Below are 24,818 nucleotides of genomic sequence, written 5' to 3' on the forward strand. Positions count from 1 at the left end.
GGATCGCAACCCTCGGTGCTGCGCCCGCACCTCGCTCAGCCAGTGAGTGGGAACCGGTCTGTATGTGGGATCTGAACCCTCGGCGGGAGCGCTGCCGCACTCCCAAACGGCGCACTGTAGCAGTGCGCCACCGGGCCAGCCCCAGAATGATCTGTTTTCTTATCTAAAAATAATTGTTCATAATAGACAAATTAGAAGACTGCCAAGCAAATAAAAATAAAAGTAATCTGCTTAATCCTGTCACCTAAGATAAATATCGTTAGCATAATTATAAAAATTGGGATCCTGTTGTAAGTCTTTTCTTAGAACCTGTTTTTTTCACATAATATGTGTGATAATCTCTCACAAAATAGAATAATTATCTTTTTTGGAAGACAAGGATAAATGTAGATATGTTTGTCAAGAAGTACTTTAATCAAAAAGGATTGCCTGTAAAAGTTTCGTGTCTAGGTCCACTTTTCTTTTACTGCTTGAAAATTCCCAAGCTTTAGTCATTAGTGAATGACTTTGACACAACTTTGACAACATACTTGAATTCCCTCTGTACTGTTACGTACTTAATATTTTTCTTTAAGGTCATTATTTTTAAACTCATGTCTAAGCGTAATCTGTGATATTGTTTGTTCAATAAAAAAAAAATTGAGTGTTTACCCTGTGCCAGGAGTGGTTTTAGGTGCTGAAGAGATAGCAGTTGAACAGAACAAACACATGGAGCTTACAGGGGATTTGACCTTTTTTTTTAAAGATGACTGGTAAGGGGATCTTAACCCTTGACTTGGTGTTGTCAGCACCACGCTCACCCAGTGAGCCAACTGGCCATCCCTATATGGGATCCGAACCCGTGGCCTTGGTGTTATCAGCACTGCACTCTCCCGAGTGAGTTATGGGCCAGCCCCCACAGGGGATTTGAACCCTTGGATGTTTCAGACGTAGATTTCAGTATAGTAGGAAAAAAAAATAAAGTTTATCCATGTGTCACCTAAAATCATCTCAAGTACCAGTGGTATGTGCATCACACTTGGGAAATATTGCCCTATAACCACATAAGGATATAAAAGTACTTGTAGGCTCTGCAGTGGCAGAGCAGCATAGAGGTGACTTGGGTTAGCAGAGGGAATGCTGGAGCGTTGTTGAGAATATCTGTCTGAAATTCTGGCATATTTTGACTGTGTCTTTGGGTTTTGTAACATTTACCAACATATATGAAGGTTTGTAGAATTATGAAATTTTAGTGCTTACAGAGGACCTTTGATTATTAGTCTAACTTTCTAGGCTGTCTAATGAAGAAATGGGCCCAAGGGAATTAAAGAGACAGAATGTTAGTGACAGAGGTGGAGTTAGAACTTAAGTTACCTGGTTGCTACATCAGTATTTCTTCCACAGTACTACAGTGGATAATCATTAGATGTTGTCTGAGAAAAATGGAGCAGATGAAATCAGTTGTAGAGAGTGGAAGTGGGGAAGGAAGAAGGTTTGTTTTTAAGGGTTCAAATTAGAATCTGGGGTAAAAGGTGCCAGTAAGATAAGTCACTAAATCTGAAAGGTTTTTAACCTTCTTTGCAGATGTTTTTTCTCTTTAAAGCATTTTTATTTAATCTTTATTTCTATTTTTATTTATTTAATAGATGAAGATACAGAGAAAATAGATCCCTTAAAAATGTTTTAAATGTTTTACTGGAACATAAGTTTAAAATTTTACAGGATTCAGTTAATGAGCTTATTTTCTTTCATATCACTTATTGTTCTTTTTCTTCTTTTCCAGAATTTTATAGAAGTGAAGTGATTAAGAATTCCTTGGTAAGTTTGCTTTCTGACAGGTACATATGACTAAGCCTGTAACTCCTGTTTCAGAAAATGCAGAGATATAAAATAAGTTGAGGTTCAGTTCTGGTATTATGCTATTTTGACAAATCTTTTGCTCAATTATTGTTAAATCATCATTGATTTGTTCATTGCTGTATCTCTAGTGCTTGGAACATGCCTGGCACATAGTAGGTGCTTAATGAATATTTACTAGATGAACTGATTTTTTTTCATTACAGACTTTAAATCTGTTAAAAATTCAAATTCTATAATTCTTTCATGTTCATTTACTAGAAAGAGGATTTTGGCTATTTGACTTGCCAAACATCATAATAAATGATGTTTTTATTTAGGTATAGTTCTTAAGAATTTTACATCTAAGCCCTTTGTGTTGGGTACTTCCACTTGTTTCTTGGCGATGGCATTGCTCAGTTAGAAAGTTGGAAGTATCCTACTTTTGATTATGTGAATACTGGATATTTGCATAAGTGGCTCAATTTATTAGGCCGTGTTGTCAAAAAGGAGAGAGGTAATGAAAATGCTATTTTAATGGGCCAAGACCTTATTGGATTTGATCCCTGTCCACTTTTTCAACCTTGTCTTCTAACACTCCTCCTTATTCATTGTGTTTCAGGCATGACCTCATTCTTTCAGTGCTTCAGACATGCCAAGCTCGTCTTGTTCTTTATGCCTAGAATTCCTGTTTCCTCAGCTCTTCCACTTGGCTGAAGAGGTCTCAGAGATCTCAGCTATGTCACTTCAGCAAGACCTTCTATGACCATTCCGTCTAAAATAGTTCCCTCCCCCCTAGTTACTCTTTTCCACATCATCCTGTTTTATTTTCTTCAGAGCATTTATCACTATTGGAGACTCTTGCTGACTTATTTGTGTTTTAATACTGTCTTCCACCTACTAGAACATAAGTTCCATGAGAGCAAGGACCTCATTCACCACTGTAACCTTGGAGTCTAGAATAGCATAGATGTTTAGTAGGTACTTAATAAATGGATAAATGGATATCAGGGATGTATTATATTTACAGAATCCCTTTACATATATTATTCCATTTTGATCCTTAGAGCAACCTGTAAGGTAGGTAGGACAGATCTTAAGAAACTGATACCCAGGGAAGGCCAGTGACTTCTGCAGAGTCATACAACTGCAGGACCAGAACCCTAGTCTAGATCTGTCTTCAAGTCTCTACTACTCTTTCCTCCTCATCAAGCTGTTTTCTAAATGTCTCTAAAAATATCTTAATAGATTTGGATCCTAGGACAGGTTCCTTGAGCCCATCTCTGGGCAGCTCCAATCACCAGTAAAGCTCTGATGCTACATAATTAAATGATACATGATAAATGCATAGCACCATGCCTGACATATAGTAGCTATTGAGTAAATGTTAGTTTTTTCTCCTTACTTTGCTTAGGTGGAAACAGAAATAGTCTGTAGACAGTTGAGAGCTAGGGGTTATTAGGGGGGCAGATAGAGTAGAGTTTTGCCTTGATTTATTCTACCCCCTTTTCTGTAGTCAAATGTTTCTCTAGCTGGGGGTGGTTTTACAACATCCCGTTGCTTTTTTCTTTGGCTTTGTGTCATAAAGGACCCCATGCCATAGTGGTACTTTAGTGTATTGCTCTACATTATTAGTATTGTATTTACTTGATATTCACTTGACGTCCCTATCCATATTTCTAAACATCATTTCTCTGAATGTTAACTCCTATCTTGAACTCCTTTTGGCTCCTATCTTTAATTTCTTTGGAACTGGCTGTGAGGTTGTGACATCTTCATCCCTAGTGCACTTAGACTGAATATTGTCTCCGAAGGACGTTGTAGAATGGATTCAAGACAAGGGAGAGGATTGGACTAAAAGATTTCTATGTTTCTTTCTTTCACAGTTTATCCTGTAATTGTTTTCTGAGAATACCACTTACAACATTTGCTTGCTTTGTAATTGTTCATGAACATTCTGTTTTCCAAAGTAGATCAAAGCTCCTGGAGTTCAGAGACTTATCTGTCCTTATGGCTCTATAGTTACCAGTGTACTTCTATTGGATAGTTGTTTGATAAATCTTGATTTGTTAATGTTCCTTTTAAGGGTATTTGGATTATGATATTTGTGGCAACAATTCTTTTTTGTTTCTTTTATATTTTAATATGGGTTCTGTAACTTGAATTCATTTATTGTTTTCTTTTTGAGAGAACTCTTCTTTCTTAGCTTTTTGCCAAATCATTGTGATTGGTTCAGATTAATGGGCATTGGGCACCACAGGAGTCAACAACCTGCAGACAATATACCTGAGATGGCACATTGTTACCTCCTATCTTGCTGTCTCTAAAGAACCACTGCCAGGCCCACAGACAGGCAGAACGTTTTGGTTCCTTACCTGCTTATGATTTTTCAATTCTTAAGTTATTGTGATATTTGCGAATACAGTTAGTGGTTTAAATGGTTTTTTACCCACTCCTGGTTACCATTGTGCTTGGCACATAGACGATGCTGCATAAATCAGTTCTTCCATAAATATATTTATATTTTTATTAACTGACTTCTAAGTTATAACCTGAAACCTCAGATCCTCAGTTAGCTACCAAGGGATTAGGCGAAGATTCAAATACTTTATTTCTCGCTAAAGTTTTGGGCAAATTTTTACTAAACTGGTGAACTAAATTGGACTCTGATGAGCTTGTGAGTATTCTTTTTTTACTCATATAACTTTAAGATGTAGAATGCTTTTCTAGGTTTATATTCTGAGCTTGGTCCTCAGATCAGAGTGGCTTGATTTTGTCACTCAGATGTTAAAGGTGCCTTGGAAAAATGGACTCAAGATTAAAAAGAGTATTTTTTCTCAAAGGTTAGACTGTCCTTATGTACCTATTCTGTGTCCCTTGCTAACTCCTGAATACTCCAGATTAGTGCCATCCCATAAAACTTTCTGCAGTGATGGTAATGTTCTATGCACTGTGCAATACAGTTGCCACTAGCCGCATGTGGCCATAGAGCACTTGAAATGTGGTTGAGTTCTTCTGCAGAACTGAATTTTAAATTTTATTTAATTTAAATTTAAATGGCTATGTGTGGCTAGTGGATATTGTATTGGACAGCACAGTTCTAGATGCTTCTGAAAAGCTTTCTTATAATCATTAATAGGAAGAAATTTCCCCTTTTTCTTTTTTAAAAAAATATTTTGTACTTTTCTTATACACTGGTACCAATCTAAATCAGTATAATAGCTGTTTGTATGGTTGTCTTACCTCTTTATATATGATAAACTTCATGAAAGCAGAGACCTTGTGTGCTTCATCTTATAACCTCCATAGTCATTGTATTGTGCTTTGTTTGGACTTGGCAGACAGATCAGAAAATATGTATGATATATCATATATACATATATATATAAATATATATAAATATATATATGTATATATGATATATCATACATATATATATGTATATATATATATATATATATGTATCCAAATCTACATTGTCAGTTGTAAGACTCACCATTATAATATATATATGTATATATGATATATCATACATATATATATGTATATATATATATATATATATATATATATATGTATCCAAATCTACATTGTCAGTTGTAAGACTCACCATTATTTTATGATCACACACAAAAATAAATAAACACATCTAATTAAACTGAAATGTAGGGCCTGGGTAGTATGAGGGTACTTCAAAAAGTTTGTGGGAAAAAGGAATTTAAAAAGGTAACATGAATCTTTCCACGAACTTTATGAAGACCCCTCATAGTGCTATGTGAATTGTGATTCAATTTTATTAACCTCGTGTTACTTTGAAATTTCTTTTATTCCTTCCAAGGTATTTAGCAGTCTTTCCTTCCTTCAGGTGCATTGCTTGACCTGTGATAGGAAGTCTTTTTCTACATACCTCAGCAATAAAATATGTCAATTTCTTCAGTTTGTGGGAATTTCCTTAAGTCTTATAAAGAAGTTGGATGAAGTCATTTCTCCATTGACAAATATTTGCTTCTCTAATACTAAATTCATGCCTCATTGCTGTTTCTGTGCCTTTCTGCCTACACTAAAACTCAACACTTTTTATTGAAGTTTGACATATATACAGAAGATTATGCATATTCTAAGTATAGAGCTTGAGGAATTTTCTCAAATTTAATACACGCGTACAACCAGCATTCAGATCAAGAAATAGGATATTTTCAGTGCCTCAGAAGCCCCCTCATGTCCTCTTCAGTCACTGTTACTCTCCTGACTTTTAAAGCCATAGATTAATTTTACCTGTTTTTGAGCTTTATATAAATGAAATCATATAGTATGCATTCTTTTGTGTCTGACTTAAATGTCTTAACTTTACATTGTAAGACTCATTCCTATTATGGGATGTCTCCGTGGCTTGTTTACTCTATAGTATTCCATTGTGTAAATACAACAGAATTTATCCATTTTTCTGTTGCCGAGCATTTGGTTAGTTTCTAGCTTTGAGCTAATACTAATAGTGCTGCTATAAACACTCTCCTAATATATATATATGCATTTCTGTTGGGCATATATCTAGGAGTGGAATTGCTAGGAATATGCATATGATCAGATCAGCTAAAGCTGCTGAACAGTTTTCCAAAATTATTGTTTCATTTACACTCTCACCCCCAGTCTGTGAGAGTTCTGGTTATTCTATTTCGTTTCTAACACTTTTTTTTTTCCTCTTTTGAATTTAAATTATTGATAGATGCTATATACAAGGTTTTTTTTGTTTTAATTTAAATGAAGAGAGTTATTTTTAATGGCAATTAAATTCAGCACATATAGTGCCAAACAGTGTGCCTAACTTAAAAGAATTGATATGAAGGACAGCTATTTTTAAGGGTGTGCATGTAGATACAGTGACACCAGATGACTGCCACCTGGTGGTCAAAAGACTGTAGGACCTTTTTGATTTTACTATTTCTTTTCTTTTCTTTTCTGGGTTGGGCTCTTTTGTGGGTCTTTTTTTGTTTTTTATTTCAAATACTAAAAAAGTCCCCTCGGCTTGATGGGGCTCCCCATGCTCACGTCTCCTTTCTCCCACAATTACTACTCTTCTCCCCACAGCATGATTTCACTATTTCTAAAATCAGAATTCATCTTACAATGTGAAGAAAAGTGCATGTTAGAATTTATGATAAATGGGAATATGATAGATGGTAATGAATATAATGTAGTAAAATACAGCAGAATAAGTACCTGTCAGGGGTTGTTACTGTTTTTCTCTGCTAGTCACATAGAAGAAGATATCATTTGGACAGACACCTGAAAGAAGTGAGTTAACAAGCTATGTATCTATTTGGGGGAAGACTTTGGGCCAAGAAACAGGAGAGTACAAAGACAAGAATGTACTTGTGGTTTTCAAGAAATGGCTAAGAAGTTTAGTGGCAGGAGTGGAGTGAACAGGGGTGGCTTGAGGTTTTGCTAGGCAAGTATGACAGAGAGACGGGGGCAAAGGAATTGAGGATCAGGGCAGCAGAGAAAATGACCAAGAGAAATAGGAAATTATGGTCAAGGGCTGGTTAGCATGTGAGAGTGAGATTTTGGAAGAGATAGTTACAGATAATGCAAAATTGGGAGCATCTGGTGGACAAGGATCCCCACCTTATTCATTTTTCTATTTTCTATAGTCCCTAGCTAATGCTTTACCCAGAGAAGTCCAATAAGTGTCTGTTGGACTGAGTAACTACAATAACCCATCTTTGACAGGCTAGATGGTGGAGCTATGTCTCCAAGTTATATGTCAGAGTCATGGTTTCTTCTCGGATATCTTTAGCATAGAACAATTAATGGTGAATTATAATTCAACTTTAATGTCTCTGGCTTCAGGTAGCCATACCCTCCAAATTATCTTTTTTTTGTTTCAGTGGGAGGTTAAATTCGTAATATGATTGAAGAGTCACGGGGTTAATTAATAACTAAAGTGATTGAAGGAATAACAACGGAGGTGACTAAATTCTCTAAAGTTGATTTTGTACATATATAGAAGTAGAGATGAATTGTGTAATGAAACTACATGTCTCTGTCTTTAACAGTTTAAAGTTAATCATTAGATATTTTTTCAAAAGGGAGTTTTTAACTTTTATTAGAATATTAAAAATCTCATGGTGGTAATAAGAGTGGTGATAGCTAATTTGTGTGTGTTTTGAAGTTTCTTTGTACATGCGTGTTTCTTTAATAAAAAGGTATCAATTATTAAGTGCCCACCTGTGATTTAAGTAGCATGTTAGATGTGTTATACACATTATTTCTTATCTTGATAACAGTGCTACCAGATAAGAGATATGTCTGTTTTATAGTGGAGGAAACAGGTTCAGACAGGCTAAGGAATTTGATCTAGGTACACATTGGTGACTGGTAAAACTGATGTCCGAGAGCCCTGCTCTTTCACAACCTCCCTTATGTCACACTTCCTTCAACTGATTACATGTCTGTTAGAGATCTAATAGAGGTCAGTGATGGGCCTTACAATTGAATAAACACAGTTTTAGAGCATCTACTTTTAGGGAAATCACGTGACATAATTTATCAGAACCGTAAACTTCTTTTGGAATTCTGACTGACTGAGCTGTTTTGAAGTCTTTGGGGAAACGACTGAATCGTACAAATACTTTTTATGGCTTACTGGTCTGAGTATTCTCAAACCAAGCTTATGTAGCAGTTGAATTGTGACTAAACGAATTAACATTTCATTTGTGTGCTTTGTGTTGCTTGTGTCAAATTATGTTACTCCGTGTTAAACTGTTGCATCATCCTCAAGGTTTTCCACCTTCTATTTGCTTAACTACATGATTTGGGGGGAGACTGAGATAATCAACACATGCAACTGTAGTACCAGGGAAGAACAGGATTCTATGAAACCATTTAGGAGTGTTATTTATCTCAATTTGGAGGAAGGAGTTAAGAAAAATTTCTAACAATAAGTAAATCCTAAATTGAAATATGAAGTCTTGAGTAGAGGTGAATGAGACAGGGGAAAGAGAGTTTATTGGGCTACTACTAATTATAAAATTCATATGCAATTCCAGTGAGATATCTTGTATGTTTTCAGAAGTTGGAACAACTTTTATGAATTCTTAGTTATGTTTCTTATGACTATGCATTTACTACCAAGCAGTGTTATAGTAATAGATAGTGGCGATAAATAATGATTTTATGTCCTCTTGTGGGTAGTTAGTAGACAGTGAACTTTTCAAAGCTATAACTATTCTGATATTCTGCTACTGTACTTTCAGTGAATATCTAGCTGAAAATGATGTTAGTACTTGAATAACTTGTTCCACCTAGAAATTGGGCTGATGTGTATAGGTTAAATATAAATAAAAAATGGGTCTATACAGTAAAAATATTGGACAATAAAGTCTTTGAATGTATGGCAGGCTGTATCTGCCTGTATCTGAATGTACCAACTTAGGAATTACTGCTCATTTTCTGACGACTGTTTTGTAAAAGTATAAAGGGAAGTCTTTGTAATGAGATTGACAATAGCTCTGTTGTATTAATGTTGTATCGACTTGCAAAGGAAACCCATCTCATCTGTTGAACCTCATGTAATAACTTCAAAAACTCCCCTCTCCTCTGAAGGCTTTTGATTTATTTTAGAATGAATTATTTAAGAATATTTAATGTAACAGCCCTCAAAAGCACCCTGCTACCTCCATGTTATATGGCTCTTCAGATATTTACCAAGTCTTTCCTTTTTTCATTTTGGAAGCGGCTGGTTATTTCATGCTTTTTCTGGTACTTTACCACTCTGGTAGTGAGAATTTTGAATTATGCTACTTCATATTCTAGAGCACATATACTGTTGAGAAGTGATCTTAGATATGGGGGAGTAAATGGCTACCTTTTCAGGTGTTATAATTTGAAGGCCAGGAAGGTCCTCCAATTTCTGCCCTTCATTCTTTAGGGCTGGAAATTATATCAAGAATAGATAACTTCATTTGATTTATCTCTGCAGGCACCTTCTATTTTTTTCCATTGTTGAGTCTTTAAAAAATTAGTTTCATTAATTTTTATTGAAATATAGTACACATATAATAAAGTATTCAAATAATAGTCATGACTTTTCAAAGGGAACAAATCAATGTAACCAGTTCAAAAAATAGAACATGATCAATACCCCTTGTGTTCTTCTTCTAGTCACTGCCTCCTGCCAAAGAGAACCACTTTCCTGACTAACACCATAGATTAGTTCTGCCTGGTTCTGAACTTTTTTGTGGCATATACTCTTTTGCTCAGCATAGTATTTGTGAGATTCATCTATGTTGTTGCATGTAGTACCTCATTTATTCTAATGAACCTATCCTTTGGTGAACATACATATGCATTTCTCTGAGGTATGTACTTAGGAGTGGAATTAAATGCTGGGATGTAGGTTATGTTCAGCTTTAGCAGATATTTCCAAAGTGTTCATACCAATTATATCCTACCAGCAGTGGGAGGGCTTTAGTTGCTCCATATCTTGCCCAAACTTCTTGGTATTATTTGTCTTTTAAATTTTAGTCATTCTGGTGGGATAGTGGTATCATATTGTGAATTTAATTTACACTTTCTCTTAGACTATTCTAGTTGAGCATCCTTTCAGATATTTATTTGCTGTTTAGATATTCTTTTTTGTGAAGTATGTGTTCTGGAAAACCATGCTAGTTAATACCAATTAAGAATAAACAAATCCTGTGCAAGCATTTGAGACTTTTTTTTTTTAGCTTATGGGATATTTTTGATCTAACTTGATAGTTAAGAAGCTCTTTTTTCATGCTTTCTGCTTTTGATTATTCATGGATATGTGGAGTTGGTGGTCTTGTTGAATTCCATTTTGGTAAAATATTATTTGAGTTTTTCATATCCATATCACTTTTTTTTTTTTCTCTCCTCTCCCTTTTCTTAAATAAGGGAAAATTATTTAACCTTTTCTCAATGACTCAGGGTTATTATGAGGAACATCAATGATCATTCTAGACTCTTCTGGGGCTACCTGGGACATAAAGCCCAATGCTCTTATGCTAAATGGTCCCCAGCAACATGGCCTACCTCATATACAGAAGTTATTTAATGTTTTCATGTCTCTAGAGTCAGATATAGACTTTATCTTCTTGCTCCAAACATAACCAACTCTATAACCTTAGGCAGGTTTCTTAGTGGTTTCTAGCATCAGTTCCTCCTCTGAAAAATAATGCTGTTTACTTCACAGCACTCTTGAGTTTCGTAAAAATTAAGAATATATAGTCAAAGTGGTAGTATGATACCTGGCATATTGAACTTTTAGTAACGGGGTGCCAGGTACTGTAGAAGATAAATATACTGGTGGAAATCCCTGCCTTTGAGGAGCTGACATTCTGGAGAGGAAGACAGATGAGAAAATCAGTGATGGTGACACATCATTCCAGGTGCCTTAAGAAAGCTAACTCCCAGGTTCCTATGGGAGCACAGAAGAGGGGCAGTCAATCCCAAGGGCATCAGGGCATGCACAGCTTTCATTGCTCTCCCTTTTTTGTAGTAATTATACCAGTAAAAAATGAGTAAAACGGTTTTTTAAAAAATTTTTTTATTTAAAAAAAAATTTTTTTTTTAAAGATGACCGGTAAGGGGATCTTAACCCTTGACTTGGTATTTTCAGCACCATGCTCACCCAGTGAGCTAACTGGCCATCCCTATTAGGGATCTGAACCTGTGGCCTTGGTGTTATCAGCACCACACTCTCCCAAGTGAGCCACGGGCCGGCCCCTGTAAAATGGTTTATAGTCTCTATTTATAAAGCATGAGTCATGTTAGGTGAGAAAATGAACTATTTTTTTCCAAAGGAATCTTAAGCTATGCATTCTAGCCTTGGCCTTAAATTTAATATTTTTGATTTTCAAATAATTAGGTCTTCTTTCAGTAGAGTACCAGGAATAGACGTTTTATTCTTTGTTTATTAAGCAAATATTTTAGTATTTACTGTGTCTCCAGGGTACTATATTATCTACTGGGGGAAAAAACATCAAAAAAGACCCACACTAATAGGGGATAGCAGATGGTGGAGCCTGACAGGGGGAGATTAGGGAAGCCTTCTCTGAGGAAGAGATGTTTGAACTGAAACCTGGTGGTGAGAGAAAAGTTAGCCAGGAAACGAATGGGTGGGGTAGAGGCAGGGAAGGGATATAGCCAGAGGCCTCGACTTCCTTCTTTCAAAACTTGAGTTGGACTAGACAAGTTCAAAGGTCCCTTTTACTTCTAACATTCCTAGCAAATGTAAACATGCTCATTTTGTCTCTTTCTGTGTTGTATGTAGCTTCCTCATTTGTACTGTAGTCCAGGTTAAATCAAGTGTAATGCTCAGTATGTGCTAAATAACTCACAAATGGTTGCTGTTACTCGTGTAAGGTTGGGTTAGAGAAGGAGATGCGACCAAGGGGAGCAGGTACAACCTCAAGCTCCAGAACTAGAGAGCTTTTCTCCACAACTCCTGGCTACAAGTTTCTCAAAGTCCTAGATGGAGAGTTGGGTGAACTGTGAAGGCCAGTTCTTAACTAGATAATCTGTAATAAGTGCTTCATTCTTGTAGTAATATTCTAGCCTTTACAGTCATGTTTAGTCATTTATTTTTGCCTCATCCCTAGTCAGCTGTAGAGTGTGGTGACAGAGCAGCAAGAGCACGTTTGAGTTCTGTGAGGTTGCCCCAATTTCATTTTCCCAGAGACTAGGGCACAGGTAGAGAGAGGTATTCTCTCTTCCTGTTTCTGCCTCCAGCTGTGGTGTCTAAAATAAGAAAATTGCTGACAATCTCTTAAGGTCTCTTTTGTTATAAATTCTGTCTTATGTGATTTGGTGGGGAGAGAAAGACACGACAAACTCACACAAATGAACATGGCAAATTCTGGAGACCTAGATTCAAATTCAGATAACATTTTTACTGGGTGACCTTAGACAAGAAGATGTAGTTTCTGTGTTTTATTGATTCTAATGTACAATTTTTTTTTCACAGTTTAGCCTTCTTGAAACCTAGATGCATTTTAAAGTCAATTCGTTTTTTTTAGTTGTACATAAAATAATGATGTATCTTACAATTGGTGGTATCTCGGATTTGATGGAATATGGTATTTTGTCTTAACTATTGAGGCTAACAAGTCATCTTATTTACCTCATGTAGGCTTCTTATTAGGATTAACAGGGTTAATTTATTCAGCAGATTAGATACTTTTATGTGCTAGAATAGGCATTCTGCTATGCCCTTTTCATGTATTATCTGACTTTATATAGGACTTATCGATAATAAGCATTAAATTGGTAGCCTTTACTGTAATTAGTTGTTACTACTATTCTGTCCAAGCTTCATAAAAACCCTGTGAGGTGATAGTTGTTCTAGTTTCTATAACTGAAGATTCTGAGACACAGAGGGAATTACGTAATTTAACATTGTAGCTTAATTATAGCACTCTCTTCTCTACCACACTGTCTCTCAGCTCTCTTTATTTGACGGGGCTAAGGCTGCAGTTAAATGACTCTTCAAAGCCACTCCACAGGTCTGTCTGGTTGATTGCTGCTGTTCCTAAGCCCATCCATGTTTCTAGTGATTACTCCTGTGTCTGCATAGCTTAGTGGTCAGCCAGTGGTTGGTCAGACTTTGTTGCTCAAATACCTCAGGCTGGTAACCTCTGCCAATGGATTGGAAGTGCATTTCAAGTTCAGGCAGTTTTAAGTCTTCCTCAACTTTTACTTTCTACTGGGCCTTCTCAGATCTCCTTTGTGTGTGAATATCAGCTTGTGTTCAACCAGGGTTGTGTGGATCATTTGGACCCTCTTTGGACTCTTCTGTGTGGATGCATTAGTTGCTTATCATGGCCACCTATAGCTATCTCATTTTCTAGATCTTCCTATTAAATTTCTGGCTAGTTTGCCAGTTCATTGGTTTTCTCAACTAGAACTGTAACCACAGGCTAGAGGAGCTGTTGGTCTTCCCCGTTGATTTGCCACTGAGATTGATAGTGTTACTGACAACATTGCCAGGCTTGAGGTTTTTCCATGCTCCATCCCAGATCAAGTCAGTCTTTTTCAGTAGGGAAGGTGTTGGTTTTTACAGCTCTCCCCTTTCCCCCAAATGGAATGACTTTGCAGACCTCACTGGGGTTGGGGAAAGGCAGCCCCAGGCAAAAATCCACACACTCCCCTGTTCTTACCTGAAGTCAATAGTTTTTCATGAATAACTGCTTCTCAATTTGGTGTATGCCTTTGATTGATTTCCAGAGCCCTGAAATTGTTTTTGACAATTTTGACCAGTTTTATTGTTGCTTTTTTGGGGAAAACTTTTCTGAGTAACTCACTCTGCCATGTCAGGAATCCTACCCCTCCTTTATATTTATATTTACCACTTCTTTGCTACTGATTCTTTCTTGCAGCACAGATGTTCTATCTGGGGTAATTTTCCATGTGCCAAAAGTACATCCTTTAGAATTTTCTTTAATGAGCATATGCTGGTATATCACACACATACGTTTTCTTGTCTGGAAATATGTTTATTTTACTCTGATTCATGAAGAATATTTTCAATGGGTGTAGAATTCTAGGTTGTCATTTTTTCAAGACATTGGAAGTTAAATTTCAGTGCCTTCTGGCTTCCACTTTTTTGCTGTTGAGGTCACTGGTTAGTCTGTAATTCCTTTGAAGTTAATCTTACTTAGGTAGCTCTTAGGATCATATCTTTGCTTTACTGTTGTAGAATTTTACTTTTATGTGTCTTAATATGATTGTACTTTTATTTATCTTATTAGGACCTATTGGGTATTTTGAACCTGTGAAATAGTGTTTTTAAATGTTTTTTTTTTTCCTTTTTGTCTTTTTTCGTGACTGGTAATGGGATTGCAACCCTCGGTGTCGCGCCCGTACCGCGACCGGCAACGGGATCGCAACGCTCAGTGTCGCGCCCGTACCACGACCGGCAATGGGATCGCAACCCTCGGTGTCGCGCCCGCACCACGCTCAACCAGTGAGCGGACCGGTCTCTATATGGGATCCAAACCCTTGGCGGGAGTGCCGTCCCGCTCCCAAGCACCGCACTCTACCGAGTGCGCCACTGGGCTGGCCCTGTTTTTAAATCTTTTATCCATGTTTTTCTTATTATCTCTGTGCGGCTTTCTATGTGTTTTCCTCTTCCTTGCAAAGTTCTACCCTTACCCCTTATGGCGACTTCTCTACAGATGTTTATTGGTAGGAGTTTGGGTGGATTTAGTTTTGTTTCACTCATATTCTCTGGGCATATAACCCTTTTGTGGTCCCAGTTCAATGTAGAGAAGGACTTCTTTTAGACATGGGTGGGGCTGGGCCAATGTCTTGAATTATGTCTTTGTCTCCCTTTAAGACTGCTAAACCCAAAGCCTCAACTTTGTGTAGGTTGGCAGTAACTTCAAGACAAAAGCCCTCTAGATTTCCACTTATCTCTCTGGGTTCTTTCTTTTTTGGCTTGCAAATACTTTGGTGATGATGGTGATTATTATTATTTAAAAAATATTCTAGCCAGCATTTTTAGTTTTCAGTAAGAGGATTGTCTAGACTGTAACTATCATAAATAGATGGCTCCCTTCCATTTACCCCTTGGGCCATATAGTCTTTTATATTTACCCACATATTTACCATTGTCCATATTCTTCATTCCTTTTCATAGATCCAAGTTTCTATCTGGCATCATTTCCCTTCAGCCTGAAGAACTTCTTTCAGCATTTCTTGTGCAGATCAGCATAGTTATTCCTAGACCTTAATGTTATCTTCATATTTAAATGAAACCTTGCCCCTATTTAGCAGGGCTGCTAAAACAATTATAGTGAGATAGAGAATGGGGTCAGATAAGAATGGAATTCTGTTCATCTTAGATTGAAATTCTTGGATGGCTGGAATTTAGTTTTTTATATAATCCAATGTAAAACTGATTGCATAAACATGCTTGCTATGTTGTTGCATTATTGGTTGTCTTTCAGTATCCTCCCTCGTGTCCCCCTCTCCCAACTTTGGTCATTCCACAAAGCCAAGAACATTTACCCTTATATGAAGAACCTTTGATATACTGACTTATATAATATGAAAATTGCTAATTTAGTAAGATTGATTATGTTTACATTCAGCAGTGAAAGCCCTAACATTAAATATAGGGGAAATAAGGAAGTAAGTAATTGATGCATTGTAGTTCATTTCTATTGTTGTTATTAAAGCCCCTTAACATTTTGACGTTTCAGAGTGTTTCAACTGTCTAGATGATTCTCTTAATGAAAAATAATGTTTGTTTAGAGCATAAAGCTGACCTTTTCTTTCCTAACTTTAAAACTTTTCAATGGCCCCACCTTTTGTACAGAGTAAAAAGTATTGCCTCCTTGGCAAGGCATAAAAAGATCTTTCAGTTTAGTTTCTTGTTTCTTTCTCTACCTTTGCGTCCTGTTGCTCTTGTATTGTGTGCTACAGTGGTTGTTCTTAGTTCCCTGACCACACCTTGCCATTTCACACCTCTGAGCCCTTGTCATTTCGTGTTCCTCTTTGCCTGGAATTCCTTATTTTAGCATGGTAAAATCCTACTTGTCCTTTAAAAGCCAGGTTTCACAGCTTCTGTGTTTTCCCCGGTTCCTCCAGAGTTTATTATCCCTTCCTATGCTCTTGCATAATTCTATTATTGAACTTTTTATGAAACAATTTAATTACTTAAATAGAGGTTTGAATCCAACAATAATAAGCTGAAGGCTCTTTGAGGGCATTTTTTATGTGTTGGCTCTTTAATCATGTAGTAAATGTTGAATAAGTGAGCGATGGGAATATATGCTCTTTTTAATGACTATATAATAAGTAAGCAGAGAAATTCAAAACTACCATTATCACCCCCTTTGTGTTAATTGGAATGTCTTCTTAAGTTTGTTCACTAAAGTTTGCAATTTAATGTACTTATGAGGTCTTTTGGTTTTTAAAAACAAAATGATTTACCACCTAATTGAAATAATTCTAAACAAGTTAGAATCTTCCTAAAGCATGTTTTCATTTCCATCAACAGAATCCAACGTGGCGGAGTCTTGATTTTGGAATAATGCCGGACCGTCTTGATACATCTGTGTCTTGTTTTGTGGTGAAGATATGGGGTGGAAAGGAGGATGTCTACCAGCTGTTGATTGAATGGAAAGTCTGTTTGGATGGGCTGAAATACTTGGGTCAGCAGGTAATTTTTGGACTACAGTTTAAAGTAGTTGTCATCTCCAAATTAACCTTTCTAACCTTTTTGTTGATTCTTCTGACTCTACATTTCCTATTATAAAGAGAGACCTTTATGATTGCCTACTTTTGTTACTAGGGAAGATTTTTATGATTATTTGCTTATGTTACACTACTTATGTTGTTATGTCTGAGTCATTGCCCAGCTTTAAAAAAAAATACCTTTAACTGATGAAACTTATGAAGAATCACCCGAAGGTGCTAATTTAAGATGTTTTATGTATGTGTGTGTGTTTGTGTGCATGCGTATGTGTGGGTGTGGGTGTATAGGAAAGGATATGCTTTCTTATAGTGTTCTGCTACTTCTTTTTCATTGGATGCTCTCCTGTAGAATCTGAAAATGAAGTTGAAATAAGTAATACACCATTAAACACCTCTCTTTTGACCAGTAGAGTTGGGTTATTCCAGGATTAAGAAGAGCTACTGTTTATTGAGCACAGGGATGATAATTGCCTACCTTATACATGGCTACCTGTCCCCCACCTTTGCTGTACCCATGACTGATTAGCTAATTGATCATTCTCTTCTAGCTGAGCTCTTTATTGAGCACAGGGATGATAATTGCCTACCTTATACATGGCTACCTATCCCCCACCTTTGCTGTACCCATGACTGATTAGCTAATTGATCATTCTCTTCTAGCTGAGCTCAAGTAGCTCCATAGTTCTTTCTAATGCAAAGTTCCAGGATGCAACTAGCAATCTATCAGAATTGCATATGAAATGAAACTTATTTGCTACCCCAGACATAGGTTATTATAATTAATGTTTATAGCAACCTTGTGAAGGTTGATATTATTGCCTTTATTTTCCGGATGGGAAAATTGAGTCTCAGAGATTTTAAGCAATTACTCAAGATCACACAGTTAGATAGAGCTAGAATTTAAATCCGGTCTTGGGTGACTTAAAAATTTGTTTTCTTTGTACTATACTACACTGGTGTATACGTATATGGTCCTTGGTAACCCTCCTCCTCCTTGAAATAAGTACCATTTCTTTTTGTGGTATCTATGGTACCACTATTAAAGGTAACCCTAAAATGTTAGTTATAGATTATTTATAAATATCCTTGATGTTTTCTTAATATTTATTCAATATATGCTTTCTGGTATGTTTCTTTTTGAAGAAACAATTTAATTCTCATTATTATTACTGTTTTTTTCCTTTTTGTCTTTTTTCGTGACTGGTAACGGGATCGCAACCCTCGGTGTTGCGCCCGTACCGCGACCGGCAACGGGATCGCAACCCTTGGTGTCGCGCCCGCACTGCGCTCAGCCAGTGAGCGGACCGGTCCCTATGGGATCCGAGCCCTCGGCGGGAGCACCACCGTGCTCCCAAGCACCGCACTCAACCGAGTGCGCCACTGGGCCGGCCCCATAATTCTCATTATTTTTAAGATTAAAATTTTCTGCTCTCATTTTGCTTACGATATTTTTACTTTTTATTGAAAGTTTTTTTTTTTTTAACTGTGGCTAACATGTTTTACAATAAATCTCTTGAACTTATTCCTGCTACCTAAAATTTTATATCATTTGACCATCTCCCCAAACTTCCTCCCCGCAAACCCCTGGTAACCATCTTTCTACTCTCTACTTCTGTGAGTTCAGTGTTTTTTTTTTTTTTTAATTTGTTTAAAAATCACTATAGCATTATAAGCAAACAAATAAAATTATAATTGAATAAAATTCATCTTTGGTAGATTTACTTTGCAAATATGTCTGTGTGGTTAGGATTCTGCAGTCCTAGACCTTTATGACCTACAGAAAGTGGAATTCTATATAGACTTCTGTGTATCTGTTCTGTGCTCCAATGATCTACAAAATAATAAATCATTCCATTAATCGCATAGGAACATTTAAGTCACACTTGTAACCTCTAGCTGACTAAACTGTTGTCAGATCAATTTATATAATACTGAATATATACACATATATATATAGAGAGAGATGTATATGTATATACACACACACACTCATATATATATAAAACAACAGAACACAAATTTTGCTGTTTACCAGACACAATTCAGACATTATTTACTTTGTCAAAGAATGCCCTTAGAGTTTTATTACACTCTACATCATTGAAAATAAAGTATTAGCACACATATTATTTTACTGTGGAAATATATATTATATATAATGCTATATTTATTATAAATGTGTTCACATATATCATATATATACATTTCAGAAACACCTAGGCAAGTTCTTTTTTTTTTTCTCCCCCTTTTTGTCTTTTTTACTGACTGGTAACGGGATCGCAACCCTTGGTGTTGCGCCTGCACTGGGGACCAGCAACGGGATCGCAACCCTCGGTGTCGTGCCCGCACCGCGCTCAGCCAGTGAGCAGGAACCGGTCTCCACATGGGATCCGAACCCTCGGCGGGAGCGCCACCACACTCCCAAGCGGCACACTCTCCAGTGCACCACCGGGCCAGCCCAAGTTCAGTGTTTTTAAATTATACATACAAGTAAAATCATGCTCTTAACCATATTTTTATTTAGTTTGTGTCCTTCTTATAGTGACTAGAGCAAAGCATGTCGTATATATATTCCTTAACTAAATTCTAACCTCCTACAATTTTTAAATCTCTTATCTTTTAATTTTTTTCTCTGTTTTAAGGCTGGTCTTAATTAAAACTTAAAAAATAATAACTTTTGGTTTAAGGCCTTTCTCTTCTCTTTTGGTACCAGATACTGGTTGCCTTTAGACTAGCCAAGAAGAACCCAGCACTGAGGCGTGTGCTCTGTCTGTCTTCCCACATGCCATACTTGGCTCTCTGTGGATAGGCTTTGTTATCAAGTACTTCTTTATCTTTCATCTGATTTTGTACATTTCGTGGAATATGGTGCTTCTTAACATTGCAGTTGCAAGGCAATAGATTGGCCAGTGAAGATGGCCTTGGCCTTCATCCTGTTTTTCAACTCACACATTCCTTAGGTGGTGGTCTTCTTGAAATACCCAAATGTGTTTATGCTAACCTGCCCTAATTTCAGAGAGTTGGCATTCAGGTGTTGTCTTATGAAGTTGGTTATGCTGGTATACCAAAGAACAAAAGAAAGAGAAAACATTTTTTAAGCCAACTAGAAACTTGATATCATTGTGGGAGTTCAAAACTTATTTATGAAATAGATATAACAAGCAACATAGTAGGGCTGGCTGGTTAGCTCAGTTGGTTAGAGTGCAGCCTTATAACACCAAGGTCATGGATTCAGGTCCCCACCCTGGGTTCAGGTCACCACCCCAGACAGCTGCCAAAAAAAACCCCAAAAACAAAAAAAAACATGTAACATAGTACTAAAAATCAGATAAAATAGAATTACAAATTGTTAGAGGAAAGTGAAACTAAGATGTATTAGGATAATAGCCAGAATCAATTACGTTTGTTAATTGATCATCTGCTTTCCACCAGGCATTCTCTCGCTGTTAAGCATCCAGAGATACATAAGACAAGATTCTTAGACTTGGTAAGCTGGTGATTGATGAATACCTTCATAGGGAGCAATGGGAGTTGTACCTGGAGGAGGTAGTTAGACCAGCCTGGATAGAGTCAGGGAGGGCTGACTTCTGAATGGTTTTCTTTTAAAATCAGGTTTATTGAAGTACAATTTATATATGATAAAATTCATCCTTTTAAAGTATATAGTTCAATGAATTTGACAAATGTATAGAGTAGAATAACCACGATCATAATGAATAAAGCTGCTGTGAATATTTAAATATAGGTCTTTGTGTTGACATATATAGTCATTTCTTTTGGGTAAATACCCAGGAATGGAATAGCTGGGTCTAATGTAAGTGTATGTTGAAATTTATAAGAAACTGACAAAAGTTTTCCAAAGTGACTGTAACATTCTGCACTCCAATCAGTAGTGTATGATAGTTCCATTTGTTCCACATCTTTGCTAGCCCTTGTTATTGTCAATCTTTTTAATTTTAGCCATTCTAATGGGTTTGAAGCAGTATCTTATTGTGACTTTAATTTGAATTCCCCTAATGACAAAATGATGTTGAGCATTATAAAAAATATGCTTATTTGCAATCAGTCTCTCTCTTGCTCGCTTGCTTGCCTGCTCGCTCGCTCGCTCGTGTGTGTGTGATCTTTTGCCCTTTTTTTTAGGTGGCTGGCTGATAAGGGAATCCTAACCCATTACCTTGGTGTTACCAGCCTTTTGCCCCCTTTTTTTGGGTTGTTTGAATTCTAATTTTTTTATATGGTTGTAAAAGTTCTTTATGTATTCTGGATATAAGTCAGTTCTTTGCAAGATATGTATTTTCCAAATATTTTCTGTCAGTCTGTGGCTTGTCTTTTCATTTTTTTTAACAGTGTCTTTCAAAGAACAGAAGTTTTTTATTGTTTATAAAGTTTACTATACCAATTTTCTCTTTTGTGTTTCATGCTTTTTGTGTCTTCTCCAAAATATTTTTGCCTACCCCATGGTCACAAAAATTTTCTCCTATGTTTTCTTCTAAAAGTTTTATAGTCTTAGGTTTTAATTTATGCTTACGATCCATTTTGAATTAACTTTTATATAAAGTGCAAGGTTCTTTGATTTGCAGATTGGTGAACAATTGTTCGTGTACTATTTGTTGTAAAGCTATTATTTCTCCATTGAATTACCATATCATTGTTGTTAAAAATCATTTGTGTGAGTCTATTTCTCTATTTTCTATTCTATTTCATTGATCTCTATATCTATCCTAATGCCAATACCAAATAGTCTTAATTACTGTAGTTTTATAGAGTGTCTTGAATTCAGGTGGTAATATGAGTCCTCCAACTTGTTTTTTTCCCAAAATTGTTCTGGTTATTCTAGGTCTTTTGCCTTTTCATATATACTTTAAAATCAGTTTGTCAATTTCTACAAAAATCCTGCTGGGATTTTGATAGGTGTTAAATCTAAAAAAAATTGGGAGAGAATTGACATCTTAAAAGTATTGAGTATTTCAGTATACAGACATAATATCTCTCTGTTTATGAAAATTTTCTTTGGTTTCACTCATCAATGTTTTTTACTTTTCAGCATACACATCTTGCACATATTTTGTTAGATTTGTACCTATGGATTCCATGTTTTTGATGCTAATTTAAATGGTGTTCCTGTTTCCAATTTTTTTGCTAGTATATGGAAATGTGTATCTTTATTGAGCTTATATTCTTTTTTTTTTTTAAAAGATGACCAGCAAGGGGATCTTAACCCTTGGCTTGGTGTTGTAAGTACCACGCTCAGCCAGTGAGCGAACCAACCATCGCTATATAGGATCCGAACCTGTGGCCTTGGTGTTGTCAGCAACACACTATCCCGAGTGAGCCATGGGCCAGCCCTTATTGAGCTTATATTCTATGACCTTGCTAAACTCACTTATTAGGTCTAATACCTTTTTTTTTGTAGATTCCTTTTGTAGATTGCTAGGTAGGCAGTCATGCTGTCTGTGAACACAGAGAGTTTAACTTCTTCCTTTCTAATGTGTATGTTTTTTGGTTCTTTTTCTTGTTTTATTTCACTGGCTAAGATCTTGAGTACAGTGTTGAATATGAGTGGATTGAGTACAGTGTTGAATACAAGTGATCCTGGGGGAGAATGCATTTAGAGTTTCACAGTTAAGTACAATATTAAGTGTAATTTTTATAGATATTTTATCGGGTTGAGGAAACTTCCTTTTATTTTTAATATGCTGAGAAGTTTACTGAAGGGATGTTGAATTTTGTCAAGTGGTTTTTTGGTTTTCTTTTTATTTCTAATATAAACCCCACTTGGTTATAATGTGTTAGCCTTTTAAAAGTGTATGTATAGTTTTATATATATAAACATGTTGCTGGATTTTTATATATTGTTGGATTTGATTTGCTAGTATTTCACTAAGGCTGTTTGCATCTATGTTTTTGAGGATTATTGGTCTGTACTTTTCTTGTGATGTCTTGGTTTGTCTGGTTTGTCTGGTTTGGTATCAGAGTAATACTGGTCTCATAAAATGGATTGAGAAGTGTTTACTCTAATTTTCTTTCCTGAAGGAATTTGTGTAGAGTTGTTATTATTTATTTCTCACATGTTTGGCAGAGTTCTTCAGTGATGTCGTCTGGGTGTTAAGATTTCTTTGTGAGCAAGTTTCCCCCCTCCCCCCTCCCGCTAGAAGAGGTTTAATAATTGATAAAAATATTTGTGGAAAAGTTTAAAAGTATGACTTCAGGGAGTTCTGGTCAAGATGGCAGAATAGACCATCCCTAGCGTCACTCTCTCCCGCAGATCAATCAGTTTACAACTATAAAAATGTAACAACAGACAAGCTGTGGCTGCTAGAGCTCAGGGGAAGAGGAGGAGAGACCTACAGAGTTCATGAAGGTGGGAGAAACCAGGATGAGAGAAGGAAAAAACTGCTTGGAGCATTTTGGGCTGAGGCCACTTTAAGGCTGGAGCTGCTGAGCTCATGCAGCAGGAGCTGGCAGAAGCCACAGCTGTGCCCTTCAGATGGAGTTGCTTGGAGGTGGCAGGTGAGAAGAGGGCCTTGGTGGCCTCCAGGACAGTAAGACCACTAATAGGATTCCTGTGGACACATACAGGAATGAGTAGCAAGAACAACTGAAAAAAAGTGCCACTCAGAGGCTGGTGAGTCATCATGAGGGACCGGCACAGGGTCTGGAAGTGTTTGGAGCATTGGCCGTGGTAGAGACGGGCCCACTGGGGGAACACTGGGACATAGCAAGGTCAGCTGATCCACCCCCCAGTCAGCGCAGGACCACTCAGAGGAGACTGGTCAGGAATATAGAATTGCATGGGGTGCAGTTTGATGAAAAGACTCAGGCCCAGATCAGAGTTTCTACACAAGCCAGGTGCCTTGGGTCTCTGGAGAGCCAGAAGTACCTATAAAGTCAACCTTTAAACCCTGAGCTGCACAAAAAGCCTTCCCTAGGGAAACAGCAGCAAAGCAGCAATTTAACTCAACCACACAGCTCAAGTACTGGTTCTTACAGGAAGTTCCTCAATTTTAGAAATAAGCAAAGGACAAAAAATTAGCTTTGGCCCAGGCACACCACCAGCGCCTTGGGGCCTGGCCCAGGGCATGGAGCCAGAGACCGCCCCCCCCCCAACCAGGCACACCACCAGCGCCAAGGAGCATGCCAAAAACATCACCTCCGTGGGGGTGGCCCACCACAGCCACCATACTAACCATAGCCGCCACGAAAGTGGCTAGACATCACAACAACCACGCAGATGGTCCGCCAGCCACTGGAGTGCATTGACACAAGAGTCACCAGCAGAGATCAAAGAAAAGAAGAGGATGTCTCTCTCCTCAAAGCCAATTCCAGAGTGACAGAAAAAGCATCTGCTCTATGATAATATTGGGGGACATGAACATACCTCTCAGCATTAGACAGATCATCTAGGCAACAAATCAACAGAGTAGCCATTACTCTTTCAGAGAGAGAGAGAAGAAATCTAGGGTTATCAGTGGTGGTGGTGGGGGGGAGAGAGACAGGGATAGGGAGAGATTGGACAAGGGGCATAAAGAATAAGTACAATTTGTAACAATATATATACTAGTAATACTGATTTGATCAACATATGTCAACATTGAATCCCAAAAATATGTATAATCAATTATGATTCAATTAAAAAAAGTATGACTTCAATTACTTTATTAGATATTGAGTTCTTCAGTGTCGGGCCTCCCTGAGCCAGAGGCCGACAAAACCGAGCGGGAAGAGACCCCGGTCCAGCCGGGGGTCCCTTGTGGGGCTGAGCGGGATGATGAGTGTCGCTGGCA

General features: G+C 37.1%; 1 protein-coding gene across 1 annotated transcript in view; it reads left to right on the top strand.

The window, feature by feature from the left end:
- Nucleotides 1-24,818, top strand: part of LOC103594074 (UV radiation resistance-associated gene protein) — a gene marked incomplete at its 3' end in the record, with an annotated part of 302,923 nt that overhangs the window by 42,164 nt on the left and 235,941 nt on the right. Inside the window, exons 3-4 of the mRNA XM_008577262.1 lie at nt 1,763-1,797; nt 16,838-16,999. Coding sequence (XP_008575484.1) covers nt 1,763-1,797; nt 16,838-16,999 — 197 coding nt within the window. The remainder of the gene's footprint in view (nt 1-1,762; nt 1,798-16,837; nt 17,000-24,818) is intronic.

The sequence above is a fragment of the Galeopterus variegatus genome, unplaced genomic scaffold, assembly GCF_000696425.1.
Source record: "Galeopterus variegatus unplaced genomic scaffold, G_variegatus-3.0.2 Scaffold1473, whole genome shotgun sequence".
Classification (NCBI taxonomy): domain Eukaryota; kingdom Metazoa; phylum Chordata; class Mammalia; order Dermoptera; family Cynocephalidae; genus Galeopterus; species Galeopterus variegatus.